Source organism: Anomaloglossus baeobatrachus, chromosome 6 (genome assembly GCF_048569485.1).
Source record: "Anomaloglossus baeobatrachus isolate aAnoBae1 chromosome 6, aAnoBae1.hap1, whole genome shotgun sequence".
NCBI classification, from domain to species: Eukaryota; Metazoa; Chordata; class Amphibia; order Anura; family Aromobatidae; genus Anomaloglossus; species Anomaloglossus baeobatrachus.
Window position 1 is genome coordinate 525,499,891 of NC_134358.1, and position 27,930 is coordinate 525,527,820.

Below are 27,930 nucleotides of genomic sequence, written 5' to 3' on the forward strand. Positions count from 1 at the left end.
ATGTAGGGGTGGTAAGAGAGAATCACCTTGGTATGTAGGGGCGGTAAGAGAGAATCACCTTGGTATGTAGGGGCGATAAGAGAGAATCATCTTGGTATGTAGGGGCGGTAAGAGAGAATCACCTTGGTATGTAGGGACGGTAAGAGAGAATCACCTTGGTATGTAGGGGCGGTAAGAGAGAATCACCTTGGTATGTAGGGGTGATAAGAGAGAATCACCTTGGTATGTAGGGGCGGTAAGAGAGCATCACCTTGGTATGTAGGGGCGGTAAGAGAGAATCACCTTGGTATGTAGGGGCGGTAAGAGAGAGTCACCTTGGTATGTAGGGGCGGTAAGAGAGAGTCACCTTGGTATGTAGGGATGATAAGAGATAATCACCTTGGTAGATAGGGGCGGTAAAAGAAAATCACCTTGCAAGTGATTTCCATTTAACAATTTAGCAAACCCTTAACCCTTTCACGACATCTGCTGTACATGTACATGGGGTAAGCTCGGCCCATTCTCGGCTGGTAATGGTTGTGTAAAAACTTTATTTCCCAGCATACAAAGAAAAAGTGCAATAGCGATGTTTCGGAGAACGCAACTTCACTATTGCACTTTTTCTTTGCATGCTGGGACAAATAAAGTTTTTTCAAACAAAGACGAGTTTCGGTGCCTTGGATTCCATTGTATTTACCTTGAAAAGTTGCAGCTAATGTAGGGCTGTACCAAGTAGTACGAATAGTGGAGTGGTGCATGGGACATTGGTGATTCAGGTAATGGTTGTGTGTTACAGTTAGAATCTACCGTTAAGAATCACAGATGGATTGGAGTTCTGCCCGTGATTGTTAACCTGTAAATCTTGCTATCAAACTCTGGCAGTGGGACTTAACATGCATCGGCATGGGGGCACACAATTTTAATCTACAGTAGTTAAAGGGAACCTGTCACATGGAAAACTGCTATTAACCTGCAGATATGGGTTAATCTTCAGATTAATAGCAGATGCAACCTGCCCGGCGCCTGCACATTAAACCCCGCTGCCAGGAGGAAAAGAAGTTTAATCCTCCCGGCAGCGTTCGTTTTTCAGTCCTTGGGTGGCATCGGCGCGAGTTCAGTCACCACGCTATGTGTAGAGAGTGCAGGCTATAACAACCCACCGCACTGACTAACAGCTGGATCTAATGCTGAGCGGCTGTCAATCAGTGCGGGGAACACAGTTACAGACACCACTCTCCATACACAGAGCAGTAACAACCCGTGCTGGCGCCACTCCATGACTAAAACCGAAGCGTTGCTAGGAGGAATAAAGTTAATTTCCTCCCGGCAGCGGGGTTTGATGCGCAGGTGCAGGGCAGGTTCAGAATTCTATTACCTGCAGATTCTTCCCATATCTGCAGGTTAATATCATTTTTCCAAGTGACAGGTTCCCTTTAAAGTGTAATTGTCTAAGTAGTGTTGCTGATCAGTGAGGGCCCAGGTTCTGAGACCCCCAGCAATCTCTCAAAACATCACTCTGAAGTGTGCAGCTCCCTGAGCGGATTCATTAATAAATCTGGATCTGCACATTCAGGCTCAGTGTTACCTTTAATTGGTTTATCCAAGGGTAAGTTCACACAATTGTATTTTCTACATCTGAGAAAAACAGTCCAATTCTGCTAATGAGAGTCTGATCAGAGTGGGATCCGTTATTCTTGGAGGTGGAGAGAGAAATAAAACTTTCTCCACCTTCTTTGTTATATCAGTTGGTGAAAATTGAAAAAATAAGATGGGAGCGCAATGAGGAGTACCAGCGATATTGAAAACTAAAAAAACTTTTATCCACTGCTCACCTTTTAAGGGTTGTGTGCCCCCGCACAACCCCATTGTTAGGCTAAGAATGTACCCGTGGAAGGATTCCTGACGTCCTCACTCTAACGCCGCGGCTTCAGTGTGTTCGGTCCGGACATCATGTGATCACACACAATGCTCCGTCACCACAGATCCTGTGGTCTCCGTGATAATGTACCCGGTGTCCATCAACTCTGCTCCTATTTGGCTAAATGGTCTCCTTTACTCAAAGCAGCTCCTGCCATGCTTCCCACAAAGGGGAATATATGCAAAGAAACAAAAAAGCCGATCTGGTGGAGCGCTATAAAGGAAGAATGGACCAAAGGGTTTTTTAAAAATTAGCCAACCTTTTATTAATGGTCCCTTATGAGCCACAACGCGTTTCGACAACCAGTATGTTCTCTTCCTCCGGTGATATTACCTTTTTTGTTTACTTAGTTGGTGAAAATTGGACCACACTTGGATGTCATTCGAGAGTGGGACAATTTTTTGACCCATAGACAGAAATGGCTGAATCGGATCCGTTTCTCAGAGGCAAATCATGCATGCTTCATTTTTTGTCTTCGGACCACACAATGCAAGGAAGAAATCGGACATATGCACTGCCTCATAGAATAACATTGGTCCAAATCTGATTTGATATTTTGTCAAATAGTCGCACTCGGTCCACAAATTTGGTCGTCTTCACGAGCCCTGATCCATCTACAAAGCTCTGTTCACACCTGTTTCTTACACTACGCGCTGCCTATAAACCGACAACGTCACTCCCTTGAATTTTACACCCATTGCCCATTGATTCCTGTTGATATCACACATAATATTTTTTTTGCAGGCTCTCTTGTACTGAGACTATGCTTTTCTCAATAGTCTGACCAAAAGTAAACCCTAATCCTCAGACACAGGCCTGGATGGCCCCTGCTCCGCATCAATGAAAAGCCTAATTCGGCCGCAGCAGCTGCATGTTTATAGGTTTCGATAATAGAGACTCGGCTTTAGCATTTCAAAGCCAGTGACCTCCTGCACAGATTCTTTCCACTTTCTGCCATAGAATCTGTTTTTTTTGACTCCGCTAATAAGCCAATTACATCCAATAATTTGTTTCCCAGCCACGTAGCCCTGAACCCTGAGTGCATCTATAATATCTGTGACATCTGTGAGCCCAGGAGTGGCTCCGTGCCCTCCTTACCAACTTTGATTTTTTTTTTATCCTAAAAAGTTTGGATATTCTATTTTTTTTATTTTATTTTGAAGCCAAAGAAAAGCTGTAAAGTCGTACAGAATAGCGCAATTTTGCATCGCGCCCTCAATATACAGACGTTTTATTCTAACGGACCCTATGTTTGTCTCATTGTCTACATCTGACCACTCCCGCCCTGAAAACGACCCATAAAGTATTTACAACGCGTTTCGCAATAAAACACTGCAACTTACAAATCTAGTAACTGCAAATGGGAAAGGAAAATGTGAAGACATTAAGATTTCATTGAAAATGAGAGTAACTTTTTTTTTTTCTAATTTTTTTGCCAGCTTCTGAATAGTTCATTTATTTTTCCAGAACCACAATTACAAGCAAGAACGGGAGGTCTGCAGACAAGGATGTGTCCAAAGAGCCGAAAACTGTAAAGCCTGTAAGCGCAGAAAGTAAAAAAAGGTCCTTCATTGTCACCTCCGGGTTCAGAAGGCAATCTGCCCTAAAAAGGTAGGAATTTTTAGGATTCACTTCCTAGTAACTCATAGAAAAACCACAATGCTAAGGCGTAAATATACAGGGTTTACTTTAAGGCTATGTGCCCACGGGGAAAGTGTCCTCTGGATATATCCGCAGGACATTCCGCAGGAGCTCCCAGAAAACCGCAGCACAACTTTGTCTGTTTACATGCTGCGGTTTTATTGCAGATTATCCTGCAGATATGCTGCGGTCATTCTACATTGAGGATACAGTACTATGGCTTCGGCACTGCATCCTCAATGCAGAACAAGTGCTGGAGTGATCGGAGCGTTCATACTTACCTCCATCACGCAGCACTTCACTTTCCGGCCGTGTCTGTCTGCACTTTGCAGGAGAAGGTGGGCAGGCCTGCATCTCTGGCTGTCATATGACCGGAGCTCATACAGGCCCCGCCCACCACCTCCTGCTGCCCGCTTGTGGCTCCACCGCGCTCCTCTGCAGTGGAGGAAGTGACTCCGGTGTCTTCAATCAAGGCAGGTAAGTATGGGATCGTGCGGAAAATTCCGCAGGAATAATTGACATGCTGCAGATTTTTCCGCAGGGAAATCCGCATTATTTCCACTGTGGAAAAAAACGCAGCATGGGCACTGCACTTCCAAAATGCCACAGTAATGGCTGGGGACTCGCTGTACTGCGGATTTTTGTGAAATCCGCGCAATTTCCGCGAAAAAAATCCAGGCAAATTCCTCGAATTTTCCACAGCGAGGGCACATAGCCTAACAGCCGATCGTGTTGCTTAGCTCTCAGCCTAAGGGTTGTCTATAGCAGTCCAATGGAATTGAGTGGAGCGGTAGGACACAAATATCTTGTGTTGGCGATTGGTGAGGGTCTCAGCAGTTATAGCTCTCCCATTGTACTAGTTATTTATTCTGTAGGTATCTGATAACTTGATTTTACTACACAATACCTCTTTAAAAGGATTCTGTTAGTAGTATCAATCCTCCTAAGCCATCTATAGTCTCCCTCTCCCCCTCCCTCTCCCCCTCCCCCTTCTCCCCCTCCCTCTTCCTCTCCCTCTCCCACTCCCTCTCCCACTCCCCCTCCCTCTCCCCCTCCCTCTCCCTCTCCCTCTCCCCCTCCCTATCCCTTTCCCCCTCCCCCTCTCCCTTTCCCCCTCCCCCTCTCCATCTCCCTCTACCCCTCCCTCTCCCCCTCCTTCTCCCCCTCCCGTAGTCCAGGGCAATTCACCACAGTCCACTGAATCCATCATAGTCCAAAAATTGAAACATGGAAAAAAAAATACAAAGAAACACACACTTTCCCTTGTCCCTCACTTTATTAAAAAAAAAAAAAATACATGCAGATCTAATGTAGTCAAGCGATTCCGTTAAACAAAGTCTATGGAGCATTGTTCTGACACTCCATAGACTTTGCTTACAGGTACTTGAGGGTCACGCTGCGCTGAAGAGCGATAATGTTACTGATTACGTCTTTTGCAGTGTGTCTGAGTTTTGGTTTTACCCTGTCTATCTAAATCTGCGTTTCCATCACACTCCTGCCCCTTTCTTCCATGGGGGGGCAGATTAAATCTGGTCAGGAGAACACTAAGGCGGGCTTTACACGTTGCGACATCGCTAGCAATTGCTAGCGATGTCCAGCGCGATAGCACCCGCCCCCGTCGTACATGCGATATCTGGTGCTTGCTGCTATAGCGAACATTATCGCTACGGCAGCTTCACACGCACTTACCTGCTCTGCGACGTCGCTGTGACTGACGAATAATCCCTCTTTCAAGAAGGAGGTGCGTTCAGCGTCACCGCGACGTCACTAATCGGCCGGCCAATAGAAGTGGAAATGAGCGGAAATGAGCGGGATATAACATCCCGCCGACCTTCTCCCTTCCGCATTGCCGTCAGGACGCAGGTAAGGAGATGTTTGTCGCTCCTGCGGATTCACACACAGCTATGTGTGGAGCTGCAGAAACGACAAACAACATCATACCTGCGGTCAAACTGACATTATGGAAATGAACGACGCTACACAGATCAGCGATATTGTACGCTTCTGTGCTCGTTCATCGTCGCACCTAGGATTTACACGCTGCGATGTCGCTACCGGCGCCGGATGTGCGTCACTAACGACGTGACCCCGACGATATATCGGTAGCGATGTTGTAACGTGTAAAGCCCCCCTTAGGCATGGGACTATGGCATCTCCACCGTCAGGGGTAATCCGGAGGTCAGGGATAGCCTAGGATCCCCTAGCGTGAGGTACAGTATAGGAGCCTTCTGCCCTTCTCTATCCTGCAGTCACATCGGGACATGGTGCTTATAAAGTTCTATGGAGAACTGTAACTGTGCTTTCAGGAGAACTTGCAGCAGAATGTCTGAATCTGCCTTCCCCCTCCATAGAATTTTAAAAACACCAACTCTTATCTGTTATCTCAGTAATGGGAAAATCTGTCTTCACTAAATACAGATTTTACCCCTGAATTCAGAAAGAATGATCAGTCCAGGAGGGGAAAAAAAGCAGATTTGCCTGATAAGATATATTACAAAGTTTCTTTATTTGAGGATTCGGTGTCACTTGCGTACTGCTTCCGATGAGAGAGCATCGGAAGCGATATGCTAATGACCCTCTGTTGCGGGTGTCAGCCGAGGGTCTTGCGACTGTGATGCGATCTTGCGTTCGAATCATAGCTGCGGAGAAGAGGGATGGAGCACTTTATCCCCATCTCCTCCACTGTCTGTCCCTGCATATATCACACTGCAGTCACATGACATGCGAGTGCAGTTTGATGTTTCACACGCTCCCAAACACTTGTATGGGGGGGTGTGAGCCTAGACTCGCTGCCAAACGCAGCATGCTGTAATTCATTCTGCATGCCTCTATGGCATGAGAAATCAATCGCAGATGGACGTTGCGCCATAGTAATAATAATAACAATAATAATAATTATTTTTATTTTTATAGCGCCAACATATTCCGCAGCGCTTTACAATTCAGAGGGGACATGTACAGACAATATGAGACAATACAAAATAACAAAATTAAGATACCAAGAGGAGTGAAGGCCCTGCTCGTAAGCTACAGTCTATGAGGAAATAGGGGAGGCAGAAAAGGTGAATGGGGGGGAGAAAAGCTTGTTATATATGGTCCAGCCATCGATTTAATAGGGGATTCAAAATCAGCTGCGTGGACCGGTTGCCAGCCAGAATTTATACAGGTACAGAGTGTAAAAAAGTACATGAAGATAAAGGAACCAGAAGACACAGGGGACAAGAATTGGAAGTAAATTTTATAAAGGGCAGAAAGGGACTAGATTAGGTCAGGGAGTAGAGATGATAGATTAGCCTAAATGCATTTTTAGGGTCGCTTAAAGGTGTGGATGTTGGGAATTATTCGCATTATTATTGGTAGTGTGTTCCAGAGCATAGGCGCAGCTCGTGAGAAATCTTGAAGACGGGTGTGGGAGGTTCAAATTGTTGAGGATGCCAGTCTTAGGTCATTAGCAGAGCGGAGGGCACGAGTGGGGTGATAGACAGAGATGAGGGAGGAGATGTAGGGTGGTGTGGAACCGTGGAGAGCTTTGTGAGTGAGAGTGATAAGTTTATGTTGGATTCTGTAGCGGATAGGCAACCAGTGCAATGACTGGCACAGAGCAGAGGCATCAGTGAAGCGGTAAGAGAGGAAAATGATCCTGGTTGCAGCATTCAGAATGAATTGGATAGGGGAGAGTTTAGTAACAGGGAGACCAATTAGTAAAGGATTACAATAATCCAGGCGAGAATGAATAAGAGCGACAGTAAGGGGTACTTTGCACACTACGACATCGCAAGCCAATTGCTGCGATGCCGAGCGCGATAGTCCCCGCCCCTGTCGCAGCTGCGATATCTTGTGATAGCTGCCGTAACGAAAATTATCGCTACGGCAGCTTCACATGCACTCACCTGCCCTGCGACGTCGCTCTGGCCGGCGAACTGCCTCCTTCCAAAGGGGGCCGGTCGTGCGGCGTCACAGCGACGTCACACAGCAGGCGGCCAATAGAAGCAGGGGGGCGGAGATGAGCGGGACGTAAACATCCCGCCCACCTCCTTCCTTCCTAATTGCAGTCGGGACGCAGGTAGGAGATGTTCCTCCCTCCTGCGGCTTCACACACAGCGATGTATGCTGCCACAGGAACGAGGAACAACATCGTAACATCGGTCCTTTCGAAATTATGGAAATGACCGACGCTACACCGATCATATGATTTTGACGCTTTTGCACTCGTTACTCGTAGTAAAAAGGATTCACATACTCCGATGTTGACAGCAACGCCGGACGTGCGTCACTTTCGATTTGACCCCACCGACATCGCACCTGCGATGTCGTAGTGTGCAAAGTACCCCTAAGAGTTTTTGCAGAGTCAACGGTAAGAAAAGGACAAATTCATAGGTTTGCATTGGTGTGAATGCAGTCTGATGTTTTATCGGATTGTACTCGCACATGAAAATCGCAAGTGGAACCGAATCCTTATGCGTATTATTGATTTATGAAATTAAAAATACAATGACTCTTTAAAGAATTGTTTCCAAAAGATCAAGTCGTACCCTATCCTTGGCTAATTCCCACAGCCGATGAATGAAGTTGGAGGCCGAGCATGTGCCCCGTCTCTCCATTTAAAACTGCAGAGCCCTGTTTTGGGGATTTCTTCGGGTCCCAGCACGCAAAACCTCAGCGTTCAGCATATTATCCTTTTTTTTTTAAAGGATTAGTTCCCCAAATAGCAAGTTATAGAATATAAACTATTCTATAACTTACTATTTTTGGAAAAAATCCTTTAAAAAAAAAGTTACTTATGATGACAGTAAGAAGCCCAGCAATAATCTGCCAAGTTCAGACTTTTGTGAATTGGACTTTGTTGTTTTTGGGTGATTTTTAACTTATTTTTTTACAATTTACCCAATAAATGAGAATCGACCATCTGGATGTGATATTTCATAGGCGTTGGACATCGAGATTGCCTTCACTTGTCCTGATGAACTGTAATACGTCTCGCACTCGGGTCCAGGCAAAAAGAATTGTATGATCATTGCTGAAAGATTATCTTTGATTGATGTCAAGCATAAGCAGATGCTAATAAATTGTACAGATAATGAGTGGCAGCCAGCGATTTGTTTAATTCCTACAAGCGGACTCTCATTCCCTCCAATGTAAATTTGGAATTTTTTTTTAAAGATGGAAAAGATAGAAAAAGGAGAAAACCGAAGCTTATTTTTTCTTTTATTTTCGAACAAAGATTCACTCTTGTTGAGAGGTAATACCAAACAGATGTCCCGTCCGGGATGATACACCTCCCACACTAGGTATTCACACAATTATTTTTCTATCTAATTTCACCTTTAAAAGCGCAGAGATGCTCAGAGATTTCTCTCAGATGTGGAAATAACAACGATGGAAATAATTGTTCATGGAAACTGAATCCTTTCAAAAGCTGAATTTCTTTGTCGCTCCATTGGGAGACCCAGACAATTGGGTGTATAGCTATTGCCTCTGGAGGCCACACAAAGTATTACACCTAAAAGTGTAAGGCCCCTCCCCTTCTGGCTATACACCCCCAGTGGGATCACTGGCTCACCAGTTTTGTGCTTTGTGCGAAGGAGGCAACACATCCACGCATAGCTCCACTTTTTAGTCAGCAGCAGCTGCTGACTATGTCGGATGGAAGAAAAGAGGACACATATAGTGTCCCCAGCATGCTCCCTTCTCACCCCACTGTATGTCGGAGGTGTTTGTAAGGTTGAGGTACCCATTGCGGGTACGGCGGCAGGAGCCCACATGCTGATTCCTTCCCCATCCCTTTTTACAGGGCTCTGGGTGAAGTGGGATTTACCGGTCTCCAGGCACTGAGACCGTGCTCCATCTACAGCCCCTGGAGAAGATGCTGGATGGAGCGGAGTACATCAGGGACATGGCCCTGCTTCCTCAAGGTACTCTGTGTCCCCGTGCATTTGGCGCTCACACCGCAGCATGCTGGGTGTTGTAGTGCGCCGGGGGACATCAGCGCTGCGGCGCCTGTGCCATGGCCTCATTCAGCTTTGCTGAAGCAGGCTCACTTATGGGAATTGGTCGCGCCGGCCGCTGGGACTGCGGCGCGGCTGGCACTTGTAGTGCGCCGGGGACTTCAGCGCGGCCTGCGCTTTTACGGCGGCCGCGCTGATAACTAGAGTCCCCGGCTTTTGCGGCCTGCTTCCGTTCGTTCCCGCCCCCAGACCTGCCAGTCAGGAGAGGGGCGGGACGCTGGCCACTTCCAGGAATCGGTCGCGCCGGCCGCTGGCAGCGGCGCGGCTGGCACTTGTGGTGCGCCGGGGACTTCAGCGCGGCCCGCGCTTTTACGGCGGCCGCGCTGATAACTAGAGTCCCCGGCTTTTGCGGCCTGCTTCCGTTCGTTCCCGCCCCCAGACCTGCCAGTCAGGAGAGGGGCGGGACGCTGGCCACTTCTATGAATCGGTCGCGCCGGCCGCTGGAACTGCGGCGCGGCTGGCACTTGTGGTGCGCCGGGGACTTCAGCGGGCCCGCGCTTTTACGGCGGCCGCGCTGTTAACTCGAGTCCCCGGCTTCTGGGCCTAGTCTCCCTTCGTTACCGCCCACAGCCCTGACAGTCAGGGTAGGGGCGTGACGCTGCATAGAGCAGAGCTGAGAGCTGGAGTATGTTTTGCATACTCCACCCCTCTCACTGTGTGCACTGTGAGTCCGGATTCCCGCACTTTCTCAGGCACGCCCACGGCTTCCTTCTCTACAAGGACACCGGCAGCCATTAGTGTCAGTTTCTGTACGATACAGAGACAAGTGTGGAAGACCCTGGCATTCTGATAGTCACACAATCGCTGTAACAGGCGTTAAGCAGCACCTGTGGTGCTAACCCCACTAGTGCAGAAGTGCACTTATAGATATGCTTGTACTATATACATTGCACTGTTTGGTCGCACGTTGTATATACCCTCCTGGATTATGCGGAGGAGTTATCAGCATATTCTCTGTGTAAAACAAAGGTGCAGAACCACATGTTTTTCTATACAGCTGGTACAGCATGTACGGCTATACGGCCGGCAGGTACATAGACTCCCATTGTATGCACTAATGGCCAGGGGATGAGGACGGTGTCTGCAGTATTTACTGACAGTTTTTCTGAGACTATGGCTATGATACTAGAAGCCTAGCAGTCCGGACATGTCTCTCACAATATGGGCACTGTTGAATCATTGATCCATGGCCCCCCTCAGTGTGAATAACTAACAGCTCCAGGAATGTCACACGCATCCCAGAGTCACGGCTCTGCACGGACGTCAGTCCCAGACAGCCTAAGTGGGCTCGCTATGAGCGGCCTCGGTTTCATCAGGGTCCTAACAGAAGGACTCGCTGTGTAATGAGGCGGAAGTAGCGGCTCAGGATTCTGATCCTGAGACCGCTCTCAATCTGGATACACCTGATTGTGACGCCATAGTAAATAATCTTATAGCGTCCATCTATAGAATGTGGGTTATTTCTCACAGCTCCTCCAGTGGAGGAGTCAGCTTCACGTATTTTTCTGGACCACTCTGCCTTCAGAGAGGCAGTCCAGGAACACCACGCTTATCCAGATATGCGCTTCTCCAAACGGCTTAGGATACACGTTATCCCTGTCCCCTGACTTGGTCAAGGACTGGACCCAATGTCCCGAGCGGCATCCTCCAATCTCCAGGCTTGTAGCTAGATCCATAGTTGCAGTGGGAGATGGAACTGCAAACTCAAAGATGCCACTGACAGACAGATGGATCTCTGGTCGAAAGCCATCTATGAGGCTGTCGGCGCACCGTTGGCTCCGGCATTCTCTCCCTTGGGGCACTCCAAGCTATTTCAGCTTGTCTTACACAGATTGACACGGTTACACGTACATCTGTGCCGCAGGTGGCATCCTTAACCTCTCAAATGTCTGCATTTGTTTCTTACGCGATTCAGGTTGTCCTGGACTCTGCGAACCGTGCGGCGGTAGCCTCCGCTACTCCGTGTTTTTAAGCAGAGCCTGGTCTGCTCGTTAAGTGAATGGAAGGCAGATTCTGCTTCCAAAAAAGGTTGCCTAACCAGTTGCCTTTTTCTGCTGACCGACTGTTTGGTGAGCGTTGGATGTAACCATCAAACAGTCCAGGGGTAAGGATTCATCCTTTCCTCAGCCCGGACACAACAAACCCCAACAGAGCAAGAGGCAGTCGGGGTTTTCGGCCTTTTCGAGGCTCGGGCAGGTCCCATTTTTCCTCGTCCAATGTGGACTCAAAAGGATCAGAGGAGCTAAGATTCTTAGCGGGCTCAGTCTCGCCCAAAAAAGCGACAGTCTGAAAACCCGCTTCCAAGGCGGCTTCCTCATGACTTGCGGCCTCGGTCGGTAGCAGGCTCTCCCGCCTTGGCGATATTTAGCTGCCATAGGTCAATGACCATTGAGTGTGAGACATTCTGTCTCACGGGTACAGGATAGAGCTCACTTCTCGTCCTCCAACTCGATTCTTCAGAATTTCTCCACCTCCCGGCCGGGCCGCTGCTCTTCTGCAAACAGGGTGCACTCTATAGGCAGAAAGAGTGATGACCCCCGTTCCTCTTCAGGAACAAGGTCACGGTTTTTACCCCAAATTCTTTGCGGTACCTATAACAACGGGCCGTTCCGTCCCGTTCTGGATCTAAAAATGCTCAGCAAGCTCGTGGACACCAGGCGGTTCAGGATGGAATCCCTCCGCCATGTCATCGCCTCAAGGTCCCAAGGATATTTCCTAGCATCATTAGGCATCAAGGATGCTTATCCACACGTGCCGATTGATCCAGAGCACTAGCGTTTCTACGCTTCGTTATAGGAGACGAACACCCTCTGTTCGTAGCTCTACCTTCCGGCTAGCGACAGTCCAACTGGTCTTCGCCAAGGTCAGGGCAGCAGTAGTCACAGTCCTGCACTCTCAGGGTCACTCTGTGGTCCCGTATTTAGACGATCTACTTGTCAAGGCACTCTCTTAGGAAACATGCCAACACTGCCCGAACGTTGCGCTGGAGACTCTCTAGAGTTTTGGGTGGATCATCAACTTTTTAAAGTCAGATCCGACCCCGACCCTATCGATAACATATCTAGGCATAGAGTTTCTTACTCTCTCAGCGATAGTGAAGCTGCCGCTAGACAAACAGCATTCACTACGGGCTGCAAGCTCTTCTTTAAGAACCAGTCGCACACATTGAGACGCCTCATGCACTTCCTACGTAAGATGGTAGCAATGGAGGCAGTTCCTTTCGCGCAGTTTTACTGCGTCCACTACAATGGGACATTCTCCGCCAATGGGACGAGGAGTCGACGTCCCTCAGCAGAGTCGTCGTTCTTTCTCAGGCGGCCAAGGAATCTCTACGGTGGTGGCTTCTTCTCACCTCTTGGTCAAAAAGAAGGTCCTTCCTATCCCCGTCCTGGGCGATAGTTACGACAGACGCGAGTCTATCAGGGTGGGGAGCAGTTTTTCTCCACTACAGCGCTCAGGGTACGTGGACTCAGCAAGAGTCCACTCTTCAGATCAATGTTCTTGAACACAGAGCAGTGTATCTTGCCCTACAATCCTTCCAACAGCGGCTGGAAAGCAAGCATATCCGACTTCAGTCGGACAGCTCCACAGCGGTGGCATACATCAACCACCAAGGAAGAACGCGCAACCGGCAAGCCTTCCAGGAAGTCCGGCAGGTTCTGATGTGGGTGGAAGACACGGCATCCACCATATCCACAATTCACATCCCAAGTGTGGAAACTAGGAAGCTGACTTCCTAAGTCGCTGAGGTGTGGCCGAAAGAGTATGGTCTCCTCACCCGGACGGGTTTCAGGAGATCTGGCGCCGCTGACAGAGGCCGGACGTCGATCTAATGGCGTCACGGCACAACAACAATGTGCCAGCTTCATGGCACGGTTTCACAATCATCGAGCTCTGGCGGCAAACGCCTTAGTTCAGCATTGGTCGCAGTTCCAGCTACCTTAGGTGCCACCTCTGGCATTGTTGCCCAGAGTACTGCGCTAGATCAAGACCGACTGCGGCCGCGCCATCCTCGTCGCTACAAATTGGCCGAGGATGTTGTGGTACTCGGTTCTGTGGTGCCTCACGGTAGGCTAACCGGGGGCACTACCAGACCAATCAGACTGGCTGTCTCAAGGGCCATTCTTCCATTTGAATTCTACGGCCCTCAACCGGATGGTGTGGCATTGAGTCCTGGAACCTAGTGTCGTCAGGATTACCTCAGGACGTGGTTGCCACCATGAGACAGGCTAGCATACCAACGTCCGCCAAGATTGACCACAGGACGTGGAAGATGTTCTTATCTCGGTGCTCGGCGCAGGGTGTTTCTCCCTGGCCGGTTGCATCGTCTATGTTTCCTTCCTTCCTGCAATCTAGGTAGGAAAATGGGTTGTCGCTCAGTTCCCTTTAGGGACAAGTCTCAGCGCTATCTGTATTTTTTCAGAAACGACGACTTCCTCAGGTACGCACGTTCCTACGGGGAGTTTGTCTTCTCAGCACTCCGTACAAGCGGCCGTTAGAGCCCTGAGATCTGAACAAGGTTCTAATTGCTCTCCAGATGCCGCCTTTCGAACCTTTGAAGGATGTCTCCCTTCCCGTTTTTCACGGGAAGTGGCCTTCTAGTAACGGTCTCGTCTCTTAGGAGAGTTTCCGAGCTAGCAACGCTCTCATACAAACTCCCTTCCTGGTCCTTCACCAGGACAGGGTAGTTCTGCGTCCGGTTCCGGAATTTCTCCCTAAGGTGGTATCCCATTTTCATATCAATCAGGATATCACCTCACCTTCTTTGTGTCCTCGTCCAGTCCATCAATTTCAGAAAGATTTGCATCTGTTGGTTCTGGTGAGAGCACTCAGGTTCTACTTCCCGCATGGCGCTCCTGCGCCACCCGGATGCACTCTTTGTCCTTGTCGCTGGTCGGCGTAAACAGTCGCAAGCTTCCAGATCCACCCTTGCTCGGGGGCTCGAGGAACCAATTCTTGAAACCTACAGTTCTACTGGGCTTCTGGTTCTCTCAAGGCCGAAGGCCCATTCTACCAGAGCCGTGGGTGCATCCTGGGCATTACGGCACCAGGCTACGGCTCAGCAGGTGTGTCAGGCACCCACCTGGTCGAGTCTACTTACTTTTACCAAGCATTATCAGATGCATACCTACGCTTCGGCAGACGCCAGCCTAGGTAGATAAGTCATTCAGGCGGCGGTTGGCCACCTGTAGGAGAGGGCCGTTTGACGGCCCTATCATGAGGTATTCTTTTACCCACCCAGGGATTGCTTTTGGACATCCCAATTGTCTGGGTCTCCCAATGGAGCGACAAAGAAGAAGGGAATTTTGTTTACTTACCGTAAATTCCTTTTCTTCTAGCTCCAATTGGGAGACCCAGCACCCGCCCTGTTTTCTCGGGGTTTTTCTGTTTTTTCGGGTACACATGTTGTTCATGTGGTATGGTTCAGTTCTCCGATGTTTCCTCGGATTGAATTGGTCTTTAAACCAGTTATTGGCTTTCCTCCTTCTTGCTTTGGCACTAAAACTGGTGAGCCAGTGATCCCACTGGGGGTGTATAGCCAGAAGGGGAGGGGCCTTACACTTTTAGGTGTAATACTTTGTGTGGCCTCCAGAGGCAATAGCTATACACCCAATTGTCTGGGTCTCCCAATTGGAGCTAGAAGAAAAGGAATTTACGGTAAGTAAACAAAATTCCCTTCTTTTTATTAGTTACTTTATTTACTTCGGAAAAAAAAAGACTTTAAAAACACTTTTGCTTTATTTCAAAGACTGTATTTTTTCAAGCTTTATGTTCCTTGTTAGCATATATAATGCATTGTTGGGTATCTTACAAGCAATAATGAGGTAATCTGTTCCTTATTTTCCCAAATTGTATAATAAAATAATATTCAGACTCACACTGAATCCGTAATGTGTCTCTAAATTCAGCCCTATAATTAATGGAGTCACTCAGAAAGCATGAGTGGGCACCTCGGGTGCTCGGTGCTCGTAACTAGTGATGAGCGAGCACTACCATGCTCGGGTGCTCGGTACTCATAACTAGTGATGAGTGGGCACTACCATGCTCGGGTGCTCGGTACTCGTAACTAGTGATGAGCGGGCACTACCATGCTCAGGTGCTCAGTACTTATAACTAGTGATGAGTGAGCACTACCATGCTCAGGTGCTCGGTCCTCGTAAGTAGTGATGAGCGAGCACTACCATGCTTAGGTGCTCAATACTCTTAACTAGTGATGAGTGAGCACTACAATGCTCGGGTGTTCGGTACTCGTAAGCAGTGATGAGCGAGCACTAACGTGCTCGGCGGCTCGGTGCTTCTAACTAGTGATGAGCGAGCATTACCATGCTCGGGTGCTCGGTACTCGTAAGTAGTGATGAGCGAGCACTACCATGCTCATGTGCTCAATATTCTTAACTAGTGATGAGTGAACACTACCATGCTCGGTTCTCAGTACTCATAACTAGTAATGAGTGAGCACTACCATGCTCGGCTGCTTGTTACTGGTAACTAGTGATGAGTGAGCACTAGCATGCTCGGTTCTCGGTACTCGTAACTAGTAATGAGCGAGCACTACCATGCTTGGGTGCTTGTTACTGGTAACTAGTGATGAGTGAGCACTACCATGCTCGGTTCTCGGTGCTCGTAACTAGTGATGAGCGAGCACTACCATGCTCGGGTGCTCGGTACTCGTAATGAGTAGTTGGACGCTCAGACTCGTGTACTGAGTATAATGGAAGTTAATGGGAAACAAGTATTTTTCCATATAATCTTGGCTTTGATGCAGGGTCTGCGTGCGAGCCCACATCTTTCCCTCCACATGTCGGGTGATCTGATCAGCTGACATTTGGTGTTAACAGCCATGTGTGGATTGGAGATCTACCCGCTACTGTTAACTAGTTAAATCCTGCTGTCAATCTCTGACAGCAGGATCTAACGGGAAGCAACGGGTAGCGTGTTAGTCTCCGCTACCATCGTCGCTCCCGTGATATCATGGCGGGGAACCGATAGGTTTTTATGACAGATGGGGGTCAGCTGTTGCTCCCTGTGTCTGTCATGATGATCCTCCTATGAACGCCATTACGAGCCGACATTCACAGGAAATCATGATTTCTGTTGTTCAGAGCGGTGCTGATGCTGATTCTCTGCTCTGTACAGCACAAGTGATCGGACGATCGCAGCTTCAAGTTCCCTATGGGAACTAATAAAAACAGTAAAAAAAAAACAAATAAAAGGTTTTTAAAACTATGAAAAAATAAAATCCTCAAAAGTTCAAATCAACCCCTTTTTGCCACATTGAAAATAAAGTAATTAAAAAAAAATAAAGAAAATTGCACATATTTCATATCGTTTTGTTCGATCTATCAAAATATAAAGTAAATTAATCTATTTGGTAAACAGCATAACAAGAAGAAATCAAACTACAGAACTGTAGGTTTTTGGATGCTGCAACAACAGAAAAAAATGTAACAACAGGTGAACATCATATCTACCTCAAAATAATATCAATAACAACATTGGCTCAGGGTACGAAAAAACAGACCCTCACACAGCTCCATTTCCTGAAAATTTAAAACATTACGGCTCTTGGAAAGGCACGACACAAGCAAGAATTTTTTTTTTTAAATTTCTGAATTTTATTTCATCCCTTAAATAAAACAAAGTACAATAGCAAGCCTGCCAAGCAGAAAGGTGATGCCCAATAGTCCAAAATTAATCAATGTAAATAGCAGGGACTAAAATATAACTTTTAATTTAACAATCAATAAAATTAGTAATAATAAAGTGCTTGTGCATAAATAGTGCAACGAACAAGAACCCACATGGTAACATATAGGTTTGATCTCACCCAAGCTTCATCCATAGACTGGACTGCACACTGGTCCTAAGAAAGGGGTCATCGGCCGGAAGAATAGGGTAGACAAGTATGGGTAAAAACCCCTGTCGTGCCCCGTGGATAAACTTCCGCCCTGACAAGGGCAGCACCCAAATCAGATGTCTGCCCCGCAACCAAAAAAGGTGTAAATCCTCCCATCACTTAAATAAAACAAAACAATACATGTTGGTATCTACGAAGTTATACTGACCTAGAGAATCATACCGCCAGGTCAGTTTTATGCTATAATGAGAGCTGTAAATAAAAAAAACAAAACCAAATAATTGGAGAATTTCACTTTTTTTTTTCTATTTCACCACACTTGGAATTTTTTTTTTCCCACTTAACATTACATCATATGTTAAAATGATGTCATTCAAAAGAATAACTCATCAAGCAAAAGACCAGCCCTCACACTGCTATATTGACGGAAAAATAAAAAAGTTAATGGCTTTTGGAATAAGGATAGAAAAAACAAAAGTGCAAAAAAACAAAAAAATCACCTGATGCTTAAGGGGTTAAAAGGATTGTCCGGCCTGAGTGCACAAGTCTACAATCAGTCTATGTCAGGATTCTCTGGGCAGTGCGCAATGTTCGCGCTGTCAGGATTCTTCAGGCAGTGCGTAGTGTTCGCACTGTCAGGATTCTCCGCGCAGTGTGCAGTGTTCGTGCTGTTAGGATTCTCCGGGCAGTGCGCAGTGCTTGCACTGTCAGGATTCTCCAGGCAGTGCGCAATGTTCACGCTGTCACGATTCTCTGGGCAGTGGGCAGTGTTCGCGATGTCAGGTGTTGTGAATACGTTTTCCAGTTTGGGGCTTCCTCTTGTGGTCAGTGCTGGCGGTGCAGTTGATGTGTGGAATGAAAGCCACACACCTGTGGAGGACTGGCAATCAGGGTCAGATTGGGCTATATAACTGAGTAGTTTTCTCTTGTTACTTACTGGTGCTCAATGTCTCCTGTGTGTTAAGGACATTCTGTAACCAGCTCTGCTCACTACCAGAACTCCTCTCAGATAAGTGGTCTTTGTACCTCTGCTGTTTGTTTTCCACTTTCTTGTTGTTTTTTCTGCTTTGATACTAATGCTTGATTCCTATTTTGTCTGTGTGGAGTTCTTGGTGGAATGGGATCATTCCCTGCTGGGAGTGTCTGTATACCTAGCTCCATGATTCTGTAAGGTATTGTGTTTGTCATGCTTGGTATTAATTCAGTCCCTCATCTGTATTAGAGTTTTTGGATCCCAGTAACATCAGAGTGCTGACACAGTGGGGGAGAGGTTGTGTGACCTCAGGATTTTTCCGTATCAGAAGTGCTGGTATATATTAGGGTTTTTATGGCTGCAGACAGTTGCTCTTTCCTCCTTTCCTGTAAAGATAGTTTGGGCCTCACCTTTGCTGAAATCTGTCTTTTCTGACTTTGTATTGTGTTTTTCTATATCACCATAGTCTTTACATGTGGGGGGCTATCTATCTATCTTTGGGGACTACATGAGGCAGATTAGCTTTGTTATATCTCTATCTGTGAGATTATTTAGTTCTCCGGCTTTGTCAAGGCATCCAGGTAATCATCGGCACGCCCCACGGCTACTTCTAGTTGTGTGTCAGGATTAGGTCTGCAGTCTGCTAAGTTTCCAGCCACTCTGTTACCTTTTTGGGATTCTGCATTTTTTGATCCTCCACGGTCCTTGAATCATACCAAGTTCAGAGTAGAGCTGGGCTCAACTGCGGGTATGGGGGAGGTGCTTAAAGGGAAAAACGTTACAGTAGTTAAACCAATCCCAAGCACACAATCAATTGCAACAGGGTAATGCAAAAAGTGATTTTCTTCATCGTTCCTTATGGGAGACCCAGACCATGGGTGTATAGCTACTGCCTCCGGAGGACACACAAAGTACTACACTAAAAGTGTAGCTCCTCCCTCCGAGCATATACACTCCCCGGATGACAAATCCAACCAGTTCAATGCTTTGTGTTCAGGAGGTCACACACACACATGCATCCTCTGATTTTTGATTTTTTATTTTTGATTTCAAAGATTTGGAAGAAAAGCGGGTCCAATCTGGACTCCCGGCATGTCCCTTCTCACCCCACTGTGTCGGCGGTGCTGTTAAGGTTGATTCCAGGGCTGGAGCCCTTTGCATGCCGCGCTCCTTCACCATCCCTTGAGGCTCTGGCTTGAAGTGGGAGCCGTCTCGGTTCTCACTGCTTTGCAGGAGACCGGTCTCCATCCGCAGCCCTGTTCAGGATCCTGACGGACGGAGCGATCACCCCCCAGGGACCTGGCACCTGCGTCTCACAAGCTAAGTACTGAGACGTTATTACCACAGACGGTGGTCTTTCCAGGGGTCCCTTGTACTTTATATATTGGGGAGAGTGTGTTATTTAACTGTGTTAACATTTCTGGCCGGTTCTCCAGTTTTCACTGGAGAACCGCGCCGATGGTGCCTGCACGCTGGCCGCATGTTTAAATCTAGGCCCCGGCTTCGCCTGAGGCCTAGTTTCGATTCTCTTCCCCTGCTTGTCAGTCAGTGCAGTGGGACAGTGCGGCTCCGTCCGTTCAGCACAGGGAACGGACACTCCTCACTGAGGAAAGATTCCCTACCCTGTATGCCTCATTTGTCCTCCGTCCTGCTCTCACAGTAGGCCCCGCCCCCTCTCCTCGCTGCGGATGCCATTTTCTCAGCGTTCTCAATGTTTGCAAAGGCAGATGCTTTAACACATTGTGACAAATGGGGGCCTGGGCTGGGGGATTTGGAGGGCACAGAGATGTCCCTATGTTAAACGGTCTGGCAAGCCACAACCTCCGGTTGTGCAGCTGCTTATATACTCTGTTTGTATACTCTGCTGGGGGTCATTCTGGACAGAGCCCCCACTTCTGCAGCATGTCTCACATCAGAGCAAGGCTGCAAGGCTGTTCTTATTATGCACTGCTGTAGGCTCGTACTGCCTGTACCGAGCACATAACAGACCCCGTCCTCATAGGGGTGCCTCAGCCTGGAGGCTCATCCCCAGTGGTCCCTCCGGCTGCTCCGGCTCCGGTGGCTGAACCCCCGGCTTGGATAGAATCCCTCTCTCCAGGGGACAGCTGTCCCGAACACTGCTGAGCATGCATCAGCCCCCTCCTCAGGGCGCTTCTGCTGCTACGGCTCGCTCAGCAAAGCTCACAGAGGATTCTTCATCTGGTTTCAGACCCCGTCCTCCTAAAATGGAGACGCAGGGTCCCCTGTCCTTCCTCGTCCCGCAGCTCTGGTTCTGACTCGCAGGACAAGGAGGATGCCTTACTGGGGGCTCGGACGCTCTCCATGTACCCCATTGTTCTGTCCGAAAGTGACGCAGATGCTAATGATTTGATTACGTCCATTATATTTGTACTGGACCTCAATCCGCCTGTATCAGGGGAGCACCCCTCTCTGGCAGAAAAGCATCAGTATACCTTGACTAAGAGAAAGGAGTGTGTTCCTTATCCACTCCAGCTTTCAGGTCACTGTGACCAAGCCCAGAGCCTGTCCTGACAGACGCTTCCAAAGCGTAGTTCTGATGACCGTTTTCCGTTTCCACCAGCGGTGGTCAAGGAGTGGGCTCATTCACCAAGGGTGGACCCTCCGGTGTCTAGTTCAGCCCGGACAGTTGTATCAGTGGCTGACGGCACCTCTCTAAGGATCCCACTGTCCGCCAGGTTGTCCTTCTGGCCAAATCTATATATGAGGCGGCAGGGGCCTCGTTCTCCCCATCTTTTGCAGCAGTGCGGGCTCTCAAAGCCATCTCTGCTTCTCGGGAGGAGATGCATTCCCTCACCAGGGACTTTATGCCCGAAATGGTTGCCTTAACTTCCAGGCTTCAGTTTTTTCATCCTATGCCATGTCTGCCATGCTGGAGACTGTCACCGCACTGCGGTGGCCTCGGCTACTTCCCTCGCTGTCCGCAGGCTCCTGTGGCTTCGAGAATGGAAGGCAGATGCTTCTTACGAAGTTCCTTGCTGGGCTCCCTTTTGCTGGGACCAGTCTATTCGGTGAACAACTGGATGAAATTATTCAGGAAGCTTTTGGCAGGAAGAGTACTTCCATGTCGCAACCCAGGAAACCTGTTCAGGGCAGGAACCAGTCGAGGTTTAGTTCCTTTCGTTCCTCTAACTGGTCGTCCTCTAAGCCCTCGGCCTCGTCCACTAACTCAGCCAAGGTTCGTAAACCAACTGGCGCATGAAGCCGCGTCCTAAGTCGGCAGGAGCTGCTGCCACCAAGGCAGCCTCCTCTTGATTATCTGGCCGCGCCAGTAATGTCCTTGGTCGGTGGCAGGCTCTCCCTCTTGGGCGACGTGTGGTTTCAACACGTCTTCGATCAGTGGGTGTGGGTCACCATCTCCCACGGCTACAGAATGGAATTCTATCCAGCCCGTCAAACAGATTTTTTCTGTCAATTCCCCCCTGCTCCAAGGCCGCCGCCTTCTCACAGGCCGTGGCATTCTTGCAGGCCATAGGAGTAATTGTACCAGTTCCCGACTGGGAACGGTTCTGAGATTTCTACTCAAATCTCTTCCTAGTCCCCGAAAAGGACGGTGCTTTCCGACCTGGACCTCAAGCTTCTCAACAAGCATGTTCAGGTGCGGCAATTTTGCATGGACTCTCTGCGATCAGTCAATGACCCAAGGAGATTTCTTAGCATTCATCGACATCTGAGATGTCTATCTCCATGTGCCAATCGCAGTTTCACACCAGCGTTGGCTATGTTTTGTAATCAGAGAGGAACATTTCCAATTCATTGCTCTCCCCTTGGGGTTAGCCACGACCCCTCGTGTATTCACCAAGGTCATGGCAGCAGTGGTTGCGGTTCTGCTCCTCCAGGGGTTGGCAGTGATTCCTTACCTGGACGACCTTCTAGTCAGGGCTTCATCCAGTGCAGACTGTCAGCTGAGTGTCTCGCTCACTCTCAGCGGAGTGTCTCGCTCACTCTCAGCGGAGTGTCTCGCTCACTCTCGCCACGCTTGCAAGTCCACTCTGACCCCGACCCAGGCACTTACGTACCTACGGATGCAATTCGAGACTCTGCTGGCACTTGTGAAGCTGTCCTTAGACAAACAGCAGTCCCCTCATCTGGCGGTTCGCTCTCTGCTGAGGCTCCGCCGTCATTCCATCAGGCACCTCATGCAGGTGCTGGGTCAGATGGTGGCGTCAATGGAGGCGGTTCCCTTTGCCAGTTCCATCTGCGTCCCCTGCAGCTGGACATTCTCCGCTGTTGGGACAAGGAACCTCTTCCTTGCACAGGCTGGTGGCTCTGTCGCCACGGACCAGGAGCTCTCTTTAAGTGATGGCTTCGGCCCCTCTCTCTGTCCCAGGGACGCTCTTTTCTGGCCCCGTCCTGGATGATTCTCACCACGGGTGCCAGTATATCCGGCTGGGGAGCAGTGTTTTCTCCACCACCGAGCACAGGGCACTTGGACTCCGTCCGAATCAGCCCTCTCGATCAATGTGCTGGAAATCAGGGCTGTACTCCTAGCTCTCGTAGTTTTTCACCACCTGTCGGCGGGCAAGCACATTCGAGTCCAGTCAGACAACGCGACAGCAGTTGCCTACATCAATCCTTAAGGCGGGACTCGCAGCCGCCTAGCAATGTTGGAAGTTCAACGTATCCTTCAGTGGACGGAGGACTCCAAGTCCACCATATCCGCAGTCCACATCCCAGGCGTAGAAAACTGGGAGGCAGATTATCTCAGCCGTCAAACCGTGGACAGCGGCGAGTGGGCCCTGCATCCGGCAGTGTTCCGGTCAATTTAGCAGGCGGGGCACTCCGGAAGTGGATCTAATGGCATCCCGGCAAACAACGAGGTCCCGGTTTACGTGGCTCGCTCCCACGATCCTCAGGCCTTGGCAGCGGACGCGCTGGTTCCAGATTGGTCCCAGTTCCGTCTGGCCTACGTGTTTCCCCCTCTAGCTCTCTTGCCCAGAGTCCTGCGCAAGATCAGAATGGAGGGCCGTCGGGTCGTACTCATCGCCCCAGACTGGCCCAGGCGAGCTTGGTTCCCTGACCTGCTCCGTCTGTCCGTAGAGGTGCTGTGGCATCTCCCGGACCGGCCAGACCTTCTCTCACAAGGTCCGTTTTCCGCCAGAATTCTGCGGCTCTCAGATTGACGGCGTGGCTTTTGAGCCCTGAATCCTTACGGCTTCAGGCATTCCTTCCGAAATCATCTTCACTATGACTTAGGCTCGGAAGTCTTCCTCGGCCAGGATTTACCACAGGACTTGGCGAATTTTCCTGTCCTGGTGTTGTTCTTCCGGCCATGCTCCTTGGCCGTTTTTCCTTGCCGACCATCCTGTCCTTTCTACAGTCCGGACTGCAGCTAGGACTGTCCCTCAATTCCCTCAAGGGACAGGTCTCGGCTCTGTCAGCGTTGTTCCAGCGGCGTATCGCCCGACTGGCCCAGGTACGCACCTTCATGCAGGGCGCATCTCACATCATTCCGCCTTACTGGCGGCCTTTGGATCCCTGGGACCTTAACCTGGTCCTCACGGCCTTACAGAAACCCCCTTTGAGCCTCTTAGGGAGGCTTCGTTGTTTCGTCTTTCACAGAAAGTGGTCTTTCTGGTGGCCATAATTTCTCTCAGGAGAGTCTCTGATTTGACTGTGCTCTCTTCGGAGTCACCCTTTTTGTTTTTTTCACCAAGACAAGGTGGTTCTCCGTCCGACTCCGGGCCTTCTCCCTAAGGTGGTGTCTCCTTTCCACCTTAACCAGGACATTTCATTGTCCTCCCTTTGTTCGGCCCCTGTGCATCGCTTTGAGAAGGCGTTGCATGCTTTAGATTTGGTGCGGACGCTCCGGATCTGTGTCACGCACCGCTGTTTTTTTTTTTTTTTTTTTTTTTTTAGGCGGTGCACCTCTCTTTTTGTGCTGACCACAGGTCAGCGCAGGGGTCTCTCGGCTTCTAAACCGAGGTCGGCCATATCCGATGCCTACCAATGTTCTCAGGTGCCTCCCCCCGCCGGGGATTAAGGCGCACTCGACCAGAGCTGTCGGTGCCGCTTGAGCTACGGCTCAGCAGGTCTGTCAGGCTGCCACTTGGTCTAGTCTGCACACCCTTTCGAAGCACTACCAAGTGCATGCTCATGCTTCGGCAGATGCGAGCTTGGGCAGACGCATCCTTCGGACGGCTGTCGCCCATTTGTGAAGTTAGGTTTCGCCTACTTCTCAGTTTTCTGTTTATTTCCCACCCATGGACTGCTTTGAGACGTCCCATGGTCTGGGTCTCCCATAAGGAACGATGAAGAAAAAGAGAATTTTGTTTACTTACCGTAAATTCTTTTTCTTATAGTTCCGACATGGGAGACCCAGCACCCTCCCTGTTGCCTGTTGGCAGCTTTCTTGTTCCGTGTGTTTTCACCGGCTGTTGTTGTAGACAGAGGTTCCGGTTATTCCGGGTTTTACTCTATCTCTACTTATGGGTGGATGTCCTCCTTCAGCTTTGGCACTAAACTGGTTGGATTTGTCATCCGGGGAGTGTATATGCTCGGAGGGAGGAGCTACACTTTTAGTGTAGTACTTTGTGTGTCCTCCGGAGGCAGTAGCTATACACCCATGGTCTGGGTCTCCCATGTCGGAACTATAAGAAAAAGAATTTACGGTAAGTAAACAAAATTCTCTTTTTTATTATAATTATGCAAGCAGAAAGAGAATGCCACTACCGAAAAAGCAAAGACAAAGCCAAGCCAACGTTTCGGCCTTCACAAGGCCTTTGTCAAGGACTTGCGTGTATCAAGGAATGACGGGTATAGACGGATTAGACGTCAAATGGATGAACCACTGGTAGGGCGTTTTGCTTTCAAAGAAAAACTTGCCAGAATCAAGGAGGCATGAGAGGTGAATGGGTAGATGGAGGAAGTGCCTTACAGGGCACAGGGGCAGGGGGACAGGGTCCCAGAGGTGCAGGCAGGAGGCATGTGGCAATTGCTTGATACACGCAAGTCCTTGACAAAGGCCTTGTGAAGGCCGAAACGTTGGCTTGGCTTTGTCTTTGCTTTTTCGGTAGTGGCATTCTCTTTCTGCTTGCATAATTATAATAAAAATCACTTTTTGCATTACCCTGTTGCAATTGATTGTGTGCTTGGGATTGGTTTAACTACTTAAATCATACCAGTCAGGATTCTCCAGGCAGTCCGCAGTGTTCGTGGTTTCAGGATTCTCTTGGCAGTGTGCAGTGTTCGCGCTGTCAGGTGTATGAGTGACTGCATGTATGTGATTTGCATGCATTCATGTGCCAACTAGACTTGCAAAGTGTTACTCAATACAAGTGAATTGAGCGAGGCTGGATACGTCTAGTGGGAATGTAGACTGACGTATTCAGATTGCATGTTTGGTGTAATACGACCGGCCGCTCCTGGCACCGGAGACTCCAGAACACAGATCAGTGAACACAGATCAGTACATATGTAAAGAAATACACACATTATGGAACAAGAAACATTTACGCTGACTAATTTTTCAGTTTTAGAACACATTTTTTATGTTTCTGCCCCGTCAATGTGTTTTGTAGCCATAATCAACGCTTACAATAATAATACACAATGCTGAGGATATTACTAAAGGTCATCTGTCCTGAAGTTCACGAGAAGAATTCGTAGAAGACACATTTTGGACAGCTACATCTGTCTGTGTTTGTACAACGTGCGGGGCCGCTCTTATTTTTGATGAATATACTTATTATCTTGACACCAGATTAATAACTTGACTTTTCCCCCCCTAAAACCTCATGTCTAGTCAAGTGCGCTGATATAACACGACATGACTACTTTTCCTTACTTCTATGTAAATCGGCCGGCAGAATATTTGGAAAGTTCAGGGCAAGATTTAGAAAATAATTTTATCAAAGTTTTTTCAGCTATATTTTATAATATGCATGTTCTTCTTCATACTGATTTTTTTTTGTTTCCGTTTATGAATAGTAAAACTCCTGGAACAAAATCTGAAGAATTTAGTGAAAGTTCTACTGAGAGTGAAGATGACGAGGAGCAACCAGAGCGACGTCAGGAGGGTAACACTGATCTGCCCTCGGAGTATTGGCAGATACAGAAATTGGTCAAATTTTTAAAGGTAAGTATGGGGTATTGAAGTTGTGTCCAAGAAAGGTGATTGATTTCTGAGAATGCCCTGCAATAAACCATGTTTGTCGTGATGCACAGTGCTGTCCAGGTGTCACTCTAGGTATGGGAAAGTACTAAGCGAAAGGGAAGGGAAGACAAACCCTGTGTCTAGGGAAAGGGAAGATGGTGACCCCTGACCGAACCTCCTTCTGGTCCCTGGGGTCCCTCACCACCCTAGATAGGTTCCGCACCTGTGCGCCGAGCCGGATACCTGACCCTAGGTATCCCTAGTGATGGACCCTAAACAGGGAACGGGTGGGATGAGGTCTTTGCCAATCCCACTAAACACTGTAGACGACACAAGAAGGACACACAGGGGACGAAAATGCATGAACTACTTATCTACAGATGACACAGAAGTTCAGCAAAGTTTTCAGCTACTTTACCACAGATGTGAGCAAGCCACCTGCTTGCAACTAATGCTTGAATGAACTGAAAATATCACCAGCAACAGTCCAGGGAAAAAGGGGCTTTTAAGCACCAAGAGAATGCTGATGATCAGCAGCTGGGTGGAAGGTGAGCTCCTGCTGGGTCCAAAGGGAGAAAGATGAATCCAGCAGGAAAGCCACCTATACCAATGAATACTGACAGCAGGAACAATGGAAAGTCAGGGAGCATTCTGCACAGCCAAACACTGTGACCTTCTATGGCCAGAAACCACATGACTGTCTATCACCCGTGACACCAAGGTTGTCTCTTTTATCCATTGCGTGGATGTGATGTGAATTGCTCATGCTAAAGATCTGCAGCAAACCTCAATGCAACCCAAGTAATGGAGTTTTCCAAAACATATTTTAGGTTCTGCTGTCCTTTATTCTGGTGTGGGACGGTCATAAATAATGCTGAGGATTTTACCCTTGCAATACAAAAGATTTAAAGTGTCAAATATGCATCAACATTTTCACAAGTATTTTGCAGAATCTTACGGCAAATTTTGTTCATGACTTGCTACATATTTCTCTGCCCAATGTGATCATAGTCTTAAGGCCCCTTTACACACTGAGACTTTCTAGCGATCCCACCAGCGATCCAACCTGGCCGGGAACACTGGAAAGTCTTTACATGGTTGCTGGTCACCAGCGACCAGCCACCAGCCAGCAGCGACTCGTGTAACGATGCTGCACTTGGTAACCAGAGTAAATATCGTGTAAGCAAGCAAAGCGATATTTACCCTGGTTACCAGCGTACACCGCTTACAGGCTGCCACCGCTGGCTCCCTGTACACGTAGCTAGGGTACACATCGGGTTACTAAGGAAAGCGCTTTGCTTAGTTACCCGATATTTACCCTGGCTACGTGTGCAGGGAGCTAGCGCTGGCAGCCTGTAAGCGGCGGACGCTGGTAACCAGGGTAAATATCGGGTAACCAAGCAAAGCGCTTTGCTTAGTTACCCGATATTTACCCTGGTTACC

General features: G+C 48.5%; 1 protein-coding gene across 2 annotated transcripts in view; it reads left to right on the plus strand.

The window, feature by feature from the left end:
* The window catches only part of ODAD2 (outer dynein arm docking complex subunit 2), a 222,516-nt gene that overhangs the window by 64,727 nt on the left and 129,859 nt on the right, over positions 1 to 27,930 (plus strand). For both annotated transcript variants that reach the window (XM_075315527.1, XM_075315526.1), the window contains exons 9-10: positions 3,365 to 3,508; positions 26,322 to 26,469. In XM_075315527.1, coding sequence (XP_075171642.1) covers positions 3,365 to 3,508; positions 26,322 to 26,469 — 292 coding nt within the window. The remainder of the gene's footprint in view (positions 1 to 3,364; positions 3,509 to 26,321; positions 26,470 to 27,930) is intronic.